This window comes from Lissotriton helveticus, chromosome 8 (assembly GCF_964261635.1).
Source record: "Lissotriton helveticus chromosome 8, aLisHel1.1, whole genome shotgun sequence".
NCBI classification, from domain to species: Eukaryota; Metazoa; Chordata; class Amphibia; order Caudata; family Salamandridae; genus Lissotriton; species Lissotriton helveticus.
The window spans coordinates 719,402,572-719,414,093 of NC_136069.1; the positions used below are offsets into that span (position 1 = coordinate 719,402,572).

At 40.4% G+C, this 11,522-nt stretch overlaps 1 protein-coding gene across 2 annotated transcripts in view; it reads left to right on the top strand.

Annotated features, from left to right (window-relative positions):
* The window catches only part of RAP2A (RAP2A, member of RAS oncogene family), an 87,316-nt gene extending 76,554 nt beyond the window's left edge, over positions 1-10,762 (top strand). The window contains exons 2-3 of one of the 2 annotated variants that reach the window (XR_013599862.1): positions 2,640-7,257; positions 7,401-10,762. Coding sequence is in view for 1 of the 2 variants with exons in the window: in XM_078657509.1 (XP_078513635.1) it covers positions 2,640-2,877 (238 nt within the window). In the remaining variant the exon portion in view is untranslated. Of the gene's footprint in view, positions 1-2,639 lie in introns of both variants that reach the window. The other variant, XM_078657509.1, reaches the window with a different exon arrangement.
* Positions 10,763-11,522: the final 760 nt, after the last annotated feature.

Genomic DNA, 11,522 nt, shown 5'->3' on the forward strand with positions numbered 1-11,522 from the left:
GCACATTTCGGAGAGAGGAGCTGAGCTATCACTGCTGAAGCAGAAGCCCTAATCAGATGGGGGCGGGGGTCGTAACTGCAAAGACTCACCATCATGGACAGTTCAACCAGGATGCCGCAACTGGCATACTCAGCACTTCTTTACCCCCGGCAAGGAAGGCTGCAACTGCTGAAGATGATTACCACTGCACAACCCTGCTGTGTTGACTCTAATCCAAGCCTGTTGTCATACAGATGTTGGTGGATATAGACAGTGGGGAAGAGAGAAACTAAGGATTCCTTTCCATAATACACCAAGGTTGAGAAGTTGGTCCACTTTCTTCAAGAAACCTTCAGCTAAATCAGACCTATTAGGATCGTTGTAATCCCCACCGTAATTCTTAGGCAGGACAGATCAGCAACAATATTAACCCATCAGCATCCACATTAGATTTGGCAGGACAGCATGCAGGAGTCTAAAAAAAAGTAAAGTAATCAAATTCTCCCTAGAAAATGTTTGAGTTGCTGTAACCCACAGCTGGAAGTACAGCGTACAGAAGATACCAGGTTGTGCTCTAATTTTTGTATTTTTACTGGGTTTTGTCTTTGCTTCCTTCTGATGTCCGAGACAACACTTTTCAAGAACTGGGTAGCCTTTCCTTAATTCTCCATAATCTGGACACCAGCCAGATGTCCTATGTTCTGCTTTCAGAAAAAAAGGTAGTCAAGTAGTATTCCGAATTATTTTATAATTGTAACATTTCCAGCACACGTCTGCCAGTTTCACTTACAAGAAGCAGAAGCACAGTGCTTTGAAGTATATATGGAGATATTCTGAATTTCTATTTAGGCTAAGTGAGGTCAGGAAGGATCAGCTACTTGGACAACCGACAACTCTCTTCCTTGGGAAGGCAATAACCGCTAACTTTTTACAGCATGAGAGCAATTCATTACATTTCACACAATCATTTACTGCTAAACAAGGAAGAAACCGGTATTTGATCGAAGAGGGAAGGAGGGACAGAGAATGGCTAACTGGATACATTTTACAACCTTTGGCTAAACCAATAGGTCTTGCCTGCTAGGGCATTGGCAATATTTTTTAGCCATGATGTACAGCTGGTGAAAGAGGATGGAGTAACACGGGGACAACAGAGGGTGGGGTGGCTGTGGTTGGTGGAAAGCAGGCTGATATCCGAGACTGGGTGAGGGGACAATTGAGTGCAAGAGGAACGGAGGTAACCACACTTTCAGCAGAGGTGGGCTGGGCGGCAACCAAACCGACAGTGGGTTGCTTGGGGGCAAGGAGACCGACAACGGAGGGTGGATGGGGAGATTTAGGGGCAAGCACATCTAGGGGACAACGGAGGGTTTGGCGGTGGGAGGCTGGGACAAGCACATGTGCAATGGAGGGAGAGTGGGCGACAGACATAGGGAGGAACACAGGAAAAGAAATATGTGAGTGAGGCAGCTTAAAAACACAAACTCTTGTAGAGTACTTAAACAAAAGGGGAAATAAGCAGTGGAAGGACACCGGTAATGCGTCCATGTGCCAAGCGATAGTCAAACACACCAAAAGGATGAAATCTGTTGAATAAAAAGCAAGCAGATGAGTGAAAAATGAAGCCAACCAATGGTAAGCAATGTGCAGCCTCTAAGCCCCTTGTAAGCTAGTAAAAGGTCTTGCAAGAGACCGCGAATGTGCTTTCTTAGGTGAGACCTAAACAGGGCATGATTTGAGGCTGGACAAACTTTTTCTGCTGTGGTTATCCTGGGACCTAATCACTACAATTAACTGCCTAGAAAACATACTTTTTGAGACTAACCTGAGACAATGCCTTTCACTCTGCTGGTCCGAGTCAGGATGGTCAGGTGATCATGAGCTTAGAGTGAGGCCTAAGCCATCACGGGACCACCGTTTGTAGGACGATGTGGGTAAAGGACGGGGTATTAGTTTTAGTTACGTCGGACAACTGTCCAGTTTACTGGTGGTTTGCCCTTTGGGATGCCTGCTCAGTGTCATTCACTTGCCTTGTGCGGAATACCAAATGTCCGGCTTTTTTGTTTCTTGCAGCAGATAATACCAGGTGAGAATTGTACCTTTGAGCCAACAGTAGACCAGCTTCAAAGTTTTAAAAGTAGCTCATTAAAAGGAATTAGCCAAACTGAGCTCTAGGTCTCCCCCTCTCTCAGGCCCCCTGTGAAACAGAGTAATAATTTCACTGAACGGACTTTATCAGTGTTCACACTCTTTTCCACTGCTTGGGATCCTGGAAGTTTGATATTTTGACAACTCTTTATTATATCAATATTGGAAGAATAAACACAGAATGAGCGTTATGGTGCACCTGGTGAAGGAGGATAAAAATGGTCATTCTCCGTCAACTGTACCCATTTATATAAAGAAATGTAATAAAATCGTAGTACTCTATGAACGAAAACCAAAGTAGGGCTAAGCTCATACAATTTGTTCCAAGTGATAAATTGGTTTTGTCCACATCACATGCTTTTGTTTCTTCCCTGTTACCAACTCACAGATAAATTGTTGTTATGCTGTCTTTTCATTGAAGTAAAATCCATCTATGTTGTGTGACATTTCAAAAATGTTGCCAGTCGTTGCTTTTGTTTGTTATAGTGAGACCCTTTCCTTTGATTTTGCAGGTATGAGAAGGTGCCGGTGATCTTGGTTGGTAACAAGGTGGACCTAGAAAGTGAAAGAGAGGTGTCTTCGACTGAAGGTAGAGCCTTAGCTGAAGACTGGGGCTGTCCCTTCATGGAAACATCCGCCAAAAGTAAAACCATGGTGGATGAACTTTTTGCGGAAATTGTTCGGCAAATGAACTATGCGGCTCAGCCAGATAAAGATGACCCTTGCTGCTCTGCCTGTAATATACAATAACATTCACCGATGGAAGCTGCAAAGACTTGGCTAGGTATAACGCGCAGAATTTATCAGTGGTCACTACCTGTTGCATCACCTTCCACGATCTGCTAAAATGTATGTGAAGTGAAGCCGTGACTTGGAGTGGACCTGTGAGTGAGAAGCCATGTCTGGTCATCTGTATGCTTTGGGTAACTGACGTTCTTTGCCACATTTGAATCTGCAACTTCAAGTGCATATGTGATCTTACGAGTCCCTTGTTGAAGTTTTGTGGCATCGTGTCTGTGCGTTCATGAGTGAATTTTTTTGACTCCTGAGAATGTTTAATACCACAGGAAGAAAGAAAAAACCACGCCCCCCTCCCCCAAACAGTCTTTTTCCAGTTGGGATTTCGGCCCTCGGAAGACCCATCAACACGTGCAGGTCACACTGCCACGCTGAACCACTGTTATTTTTATGTCCTTTAGCTGTTTTTAAGTAATTTTTGGGTCGCTCACAAATTCACCAATGGAAACCTGGCAAAAAGCAAAATCTCATAATTGAGATACTGCCAATCCATTGAACAAGGAAAGCTTACAGTGTTGGATTGAAGTATATTTTACGTTGCTGCTGTCCATGGAAGGCTTACTGCAAAACAGTCAAAAATATCAGCTGCTTACTTGCAGGGCCGGAAATGCCATTACCTCACAACCAAACCAGGAGGAAGCAGCGGTGACTAAAATAGACTTGCCTTATGTACAAGGGACATTTTCACCAGTTCCATCTCGAACGGAAAATGAAGCCATGTTGCGACCATATGTTCCCCTCTCCACAGAAACCTCATGAAGCAATCAAAGCAACCGTCAATTTTCAAGCTAACAAAACACTACTGATTTACGTCATACTTGCCTTTTAAGGGCTCTGATTTCTGTAATGCCCCCTCACCGACCATCCAAGTTTGCTGTTTCCCTAGCTTTAACGATAGCAATTTTTTAATTATGATTATAACTAAATATACCCTCTTAACTATTTTGATGAACACTAGAATGTATTGTGTGTGATATAAGAGGTGAAAATGTGTATTTTTTTTTCCTTTTTAATCTTTTCTTCTAATTGACTAACATTAACGACAAATGTTGCTGTAAATCATATAGCCCAACCCTGAAAAGGCACGACGACAGGTGATAAAAAGCTTTTAGTAGCTGAGATGTTGATTTGCCTTTCTGCGTTGCATCACATTGAATTGTATATTATTTGCATGACTAATAGCAGAAACATTTCTATTCAGAAATCTTGAAATGAGAGGTCAACCTCTCAAAAGTGTTTGGCCCATTCAATCATCAATGTTAAAACCTTTTATATTTCAAATTGTCCTTCTAAAATGGGACCCCGTTGAGCAGGCAGTGAAAAGAACAGGCTTGTTCTTTAAATTGTGTGCAGTAATGACGTGCATGTGATCTTCCACCTGTAAAACAACGCTTCCTTCTGGCAAGTTACTCAGTCTAAAAGACTTGAACTGTGATTGGTGAACGTTTTATGGTTCTCAACTTTTTATTTATGTATTTCTGGAATATATTTTGCATCCATAATCATTTGAAATGTCCCCATTTTCTGCTGCTGATGACCAGTGAAGTTAGCTTTAGCATAATTGAGTCAGTTTGGAATCAAGGAAGCAGGAGACCCGACTTGCAACCATGATATTCTAGAGTTAAGAATTCCTAAAATGGAGACTATGTTGGTGTTTTTAGCACTTGCGTTTTATGAAACAGTACTCAGTTAGATTCTCAGTACCTTTTAGAAATGTTGGTGTGTCCGGTAATCCCACCTTTAAAGGATAATATGTCAGTAAAGTGGGTAATGTTAACGCTGGGGACGTAAAACAGTTTATCATGAGCAGATAATGGCCCTCTTAGGAAGCATAAGCATAACTCCAGAGGTAATTCTTTGGCTCCTGGTAAGAACCAGAGTCCCCTGGCTGGGTTTTGCACTGCACATTTTGGCACTGCATATGCAGTTGTAAACATTGTGATTAGAGGGTAGTATTGAGTTTTTTTAAATTGCATCTGGGATCGAGATCAGTTTTACTATTCTCAGCCTTTTTGGTTTATGCGAAAGGAGTCAAACGATTATATCGCTTTTCTGCACAAAGCCCCTCTTATAACGTTACAAGCTCTTCATTGCTCATTTGCTAAAAACTCAGTCTTTTTTTTTTCTTTGTTGTGTACGCCCAATTTATTTAAAACTTTGTCATGCATACAGCTTATCAGAACTTCAGAATTTATATTTTTCTAGCCCAAAATAATGGGTAATAACGAGCGCCAAACAATCTAGTCATAATGAAACCAAATCGACAACATCAGCATAGTTAACAGTACGTCAAACAGTACACGACATACATTGGACAATAAATGATAAATACTTTACAGTTCCGGAAACCCCAGCTGTATGTTGTACGTGAGGACTCTAAATATGATAGGAGTTGGGGTTGACTTTAGTAGCAGAACACACCTACTGAACGTCTGTAGGGCTAAAACATAATCCTAGCCCATTAAATTAACTAGGACCTGGCCCACAATAAGAATATAATAAAAAAAACTGTTATGATTATCCCACCACTTGGTTAATACTGTTATTTTGACCAGTGACCACTTCAGTTTCCCCGTCTGTCATTTCGACCACTTAAGTTTTAGCGCTCAGGTTTGTGCAGATTTTGTGTCGCAATTGCGTTTTAGATCTTTTTATTTCTATGTGCTTAGTTTTCACACGCATTGGTTGTATGCATCAAGCCTGATTTATAGCGTGACACGGTATGTGAGAGCCCCCTTTGATTTGCTGACATTGCAAGTCTTGGTATCTCATTTGCTTCTGGTAGTGGATTAGAGAGGATTTATTCTCTAAAGAAAACTGACGTGATTGGGAGACAAATGTGCTGGTTGCAGTTTAGCTGTTGGGAGAGGTTTTAACACATTCTGAAAAGCACTTCTGGGCAGCTTATGTACGGTTAGGCCCTTTACCTGCAGCTAAAGGTTGCTTCACCACTTATGTCAGTTACTTCTGAAAGTGACAAACTCTGCTTATTAAGTTTCGCTGTATTCCAATGGAATAGTCAGCAAGGTTGATGGAACAGTGATCGTAGATTTATATTGGCCTCTTGCTCTGTCCATGTTCTGCCATCCAGTAGCGAAGAGGTTGATCAGTCCCTTGCCAAATCATATCCATGCGGGTCACTGCTGGTGTTTCTGTAACTTGAAAAATGCAAAGTGCAAATCCCTAAAGAGACTTTGGTTGTAAAGTAAAATTATGCAGTGTTGCCATCTCACTGGTATGCCGAACCAAGAACAGCAAGAAAGTGAATGCTGGCCTATAGAACCCTTGTGTCATTGATCGCAGGAGGCAATACATTCCCAAGCATTTTTCCTTACCTACTTTGGTGACATTTGTTTTCCCAATAACGTTCTAAAGCATCATTGCCATCAGTAATGGTTTTGTTGATAATAACCATTATCGTCATTTCATTCTTGCAGCCCGTTAACAGTGCCATTGCCTCTGGAGGCAGAGTCCCATCCCTGTTTGAGATAAATAATAATAATAATCAAAACATTTATTAAGCGCCTGAATACACTAAAGACAGTGCGTCTCCGCGCTAGGATGCGTTCCTGTATTTGATTCTCTTGTCAAACTTCCAAGATGAAGCAATCCCACTACTGGTGCCTCTATGCACCCTGGTTTACAAGCGCATTGATGCCACAAGTTTGTCATCCTTGCCTACACTACTTCTCTCCACTACTTGTGGATCCTTTTTTATATAGTTTGTAATTTATGGTAGTTGTGTCAAGACACACTGTATACAAGTGGTCTGCTCGGTCAGATTTGCATTTGCTTCTGACTGCGCTAAAAAGCTATTTTATTGGGGGAAGATGTGGAGTAGGACCTGCTCCCAGTACTTCTCAAACCCCACTTGGCTTCCATGGTGATATTCCAAATGGTCAACCCTGGATTTTTCTAAAGTCCGTTGACAGGTGTATCCGTCAAAGTTCCCTTAGTTCAGGTTGCCATATCATGAAAAATAGTGAGATTACTAGAGCTTCATTCCATTGACCTTTATGACTGCCATCACATAATCACAGCAGTTGTGGCTTTTTACACAAGCTTGTTCTGACAACAAAACGTAATGTCTCCTGCAGTGATGTGCTACTCTTGGAATTGTCTCGAATTCTGAGGCAAATTCGAAGGTGTCCATGTTCAAACATCCCCAAAACCAGATCCCTTTTAGAAACCCTGTTTTTTTTCCCGATGCCACACGCAATAAATGGTTTGCTTCGCTGTAGAGAGGCAAAATGCCCGCTCCCATTTATTAGGTTTGGATCAGCAAAGCTAGCGTTTTGGCAACTTTAAGCTTTGAAATTCTATCCTAAGTGCGTTAACCCCTTCCATGCTCATTGCGAGCTGAGCTCGTCATGCAGCACAGTGCTCGTGTGCTTATGACGAGCTGAGCTCGTCATGACCACACCCGTTTTTATTGCTGTCCAGCACAGCAGGGGAAACTCTCAAGCAGCGATGAGGTTAAAGGATCAGTGTTTACCAATAGTGCATTTGTTCAGATGATGAATAGCTGTAACTCCTTTGTGATAAGGTTATTACATACACATACACTGTTGCAATAAGGAGACTATCTAAGCCCAGTTTCTTATCTATAAATCTGGATACTCAAGGCATGGTCCTTCTCCTATGGATTTACAGATCCAGATTTTTTTGCAAAGTCATGTTTGAGGTTCTTGTTCTTGGCCTATCCCGCACATGCTTTGTACCCTTCAAACTGAGAAGTTGAAAAATTGTTATTTCTATTCCATGCCCCTCACAAATGGGAATTTAACATCTGTGAATCTTCAGAACTGCCTCGTGGGTCTTTATCCATTAAGGGTTGGCTCTCCCTGTGAAATGTATTCAGCGTGCGGGAAATTGTGTATGAAACTGTTACCATTTATAAAGATATGCTAGTTCTGTATCCCACAAGCTTGAAAAACATGAATGTAGCACCTTCATCTTGGCCATCATCAGTGTAGTTGAACTTGGAAAGTTGACCGTTTTCTCCAGAAGACCGTTTTTTCAGTTCATCCTTCAAGTGCTGAGCTTGCATATTTTGTCCCCCATGACATACCTTTTGCCATCAGGGCTGGTCTTCATATGCAGAACTTCCAAAAGGAGCAGGGAAAGACCACCCAGGTTTTCTCACTTCCTAGTTGAGCCCAAACAAGAATGAAGCCTTTGTTACTGTGTTGATGGCATTTTATTGTTTATTTCTCACTTAGTTCTTGGAGAAATAAAGGCTTAAATCCTACCTATCTTTTTATCCACTTTGAAGAGTCACTAAAATTAAGTTGTACTCTTTAAGCTCGTTTGTTTACATTTGAATGAATGTGTAGGTTTTCTCTGGTGATTTATTAGATCCATATTAAAGCAACCTCTTTAGAAATACAATGCATTCTGTGGTTGTCGTGAATGACAGACAGCCTTCATATGTGACCTAAATGTAGTGTTTTGGAGATACAGTTGTTCTTTGAACAAGGTCTCCCTTTGTTAACATAAGATTTTCAAGTACCCTTGTATAACTGAGTATTTGCTTTTAGGTTGTTTTTTTCTCCAGATTCAAGGTATCGATATACAACTTTAATGGAATGTGCTTTTAGGGTTAGCCTTAAATTGTGATAAGGGGCTCTGTGGGGGTATTCTGTGTTTCTTTTCTTATGTATGGACTATATGTGGTGTAATTTAGCTTCTAACCACTGGAGCAACCTACATTTTCCCATTCATAGAACATTCTATTGCCTTTTTTCCTCAAGGGTGAAGCGGTCTTCTGCTTCAGTTATGACTAAATCCATGATTTTTAAAGAGCCACTGAACGCAGTCTGCAAGCTTTGCTTTTAACCGTTCCGATTTGAGCTCCGTTTGCCTGGCAGTTAATACAATTCTGTTGACAAGATATCGGATCTTTGTCTTTCCTATTATTGTTTCTCTTTTGATAATCTCTTTCCTCAAGATGAGAATGGATGCCTTGCAAACGTAGGAGTAAATTAAGTAAACTTTTTTCTCCTAATCTTCCCCACCATTCCCCAAAGCCATCATCTATTTCTGCAATTTCATTTTTTTTTTTACCTGTTGACTTGTCTTGTTTGCAACTGAAGATTGGCCAACTGGGCACGGTTAGCATTTTAGATGTAGATATTCACATGACTGATACATTATGACTCGGAGCTCCGATCTAAAGATCCAAGGCACAATTTCCTGTCCGGTCTCTTTTCCTTTCTGTCACCATCACCCGCCAGAATGTGGTGCATGGCTGTCACATGTAAGTGGGTGTTAATGTTCCTGGGCTAGGAGAACCTAATTTACTGGCAATATAGTCTACTGCTTTCATAATGTTTTGGACTCGTTTTGGGTTCCTAGATTCACTGGCATGAAATAATTTTGCTTCATCGCAAGTGCGTACTACTTATAGTAGAAAACGAGCACTATTTACTGTAATACCTGACTAGAATATGCACTTAGAGAATAGTCATTGAAGGAAAAGCAGACTGTTTCATAACTTCTGAAAGTACTCTTGTAAGTAAGCATTTCCCACTCCTCATTTCTCATTGTGACATTTCCTATATAATCTTTAATGATCCAAGAGTAGCTTTCTTAACCTGCTGAGCAATATTGGTTTCATTAAAACACTGTTGCAAAATAATTGATTCCCTACGTTTAATCCTAATACAACATTGGACACAGTTGCTTCTCCGGTTCTGATTAAGTTTGCCTTCATGCCCCGAATGAGCTAGAGAATGGACTTGAGCTGTGCCAGCGAACCCGCTGACAAATAAGCACATTTGATCCCTGCCTCTGGATGGCACAATATTAGGGCATTGTTCTAGTATTGAAAATGTCACAGCACATCATATGTATTGCCAAACTGCCCAGAAATGGTAGACTGATTTCCGTAAATGTAAATGCCTATTGTTGGGTTCGGTTACATATTTAGTGGATACCGTGTTAATGAAGTGGTAAAATCCTGTGACGACTTGTTCAGCAACCAAATAGAAAAAGTTAAGCAAAGAAATACAAGCACTCATATCAACTCTTCTGTAGAATCACAGCACATGTTACATCCAAGTAATTAGAAAAGAATCATGAAGTGGAAGCGAGCAAAACTATTCCCAAGCCATGTTTAATTTTAAACTGTCCTATTGTGAGGAAATCAATATGCCTTAAATATATGGTTTGATCCAAAGACCCATTCTTTTATTTAGCTCTTCTAGTTTTGTACTTAAAAAAAATTACCCTGATATATTCATATTTATCTGATATAATTTTACTCTCTAAGGCTGTGATTTATTTCCACTGTCTAAATGCACTGGAAAGGAATGAGCCGGCATAGCTGAAAAGTATTGTGCATGACCGTCCCATGTAAAAAGTTTTGAATGACTTCTGTTCTGGTTGTGCGAATTCAAGTGGGCTTGATGTAGAAGCCCCATAACTCCAGTGCCATCATTTTCTTGTGGGGGCAAACAGGTTGCTTTATTGTAGCAAATTTTGCCTAAATATAAAAGCCATTTGTGGTGTGCATCAAAGCAGTGTGTTTCCACATTGATTATTAGCCCTTTGCTTGACTGCAAGAGCTTAGAATTGCTTTACCGCACCTTTTGCCCTTTTAATAAAAGACTTCACATGAAGTTGGAACTAGATTTAACTAATTCGTTTGGGGCTTCTGGGAGGTAAAACATTAGATAATAGTTTATCGATAGAGCAGTCAAATTGTTTTGCAAGCTTGTCATTTGTTCTACCCGGATGGTTGATAGAAACAAGAATTGTACATAAAACTTGATGCAAACTGAACAGTTGTATTTGGAGTTAAATTATTTTAACAAAATAAATTTATTTAATGAAATCTAACTTGGCGGTCTGTTTCTTTAAAATGTATTCTAATGTGTTTTAGATGGAATCAAGTAATGCCCTATCCACCTCCACGTTTTTATTCTCAACTTTCCACTCATGTACAGTAGTACGCCTGTGGATACCCTCCTTGCTCTTCAACCCTCTCCCAATGGCTTTATCAATTTAATTTTCCAACTCCTCTCTTAGTATTTAATACACATCATCTTTCTTGGTCTTTAACCTTAACAGAGGTCTGCCATCAACAAATATGATCCATCCTTTCCCACTTAACCTCTTAAAAATATCTTCTGATTTGGACTAACTCATTTCACTAACCTCTTTTGGTGCTGAAAATGCTCTGCTTTTTTACTCACAACTTTCTCTTTTGCCAAATTTCCATTCCTATAGAATGAGTTAACCACATTATGTTCTTTCTCCACATGCTGCTATTGTTTCGAATAAACAGACCACAGCCTTCCAGTATTAACATCCGTATATAAAGGGAACCCAACTTTAGCTCTAAGTCCTCTGTGAATGACCTGACACGACAATTGTGGTGGAATTTTTCTAAAAGACTTTTCTATTTTGACTGGTTGATCCACAGAGTTTGGACATTGGATGACCGGTACAATCGCTTGGTGTCTTTGGTTGGATATTGTTCTAGGCTGTTCTCAGTCCTAGTTTATTTATACCCTGGTGGGTGGGTATTGTGACACCACAAGATCACTCTACAATTTTCGAGTAACATGAACAGGGTGTAATCTAATTGAATA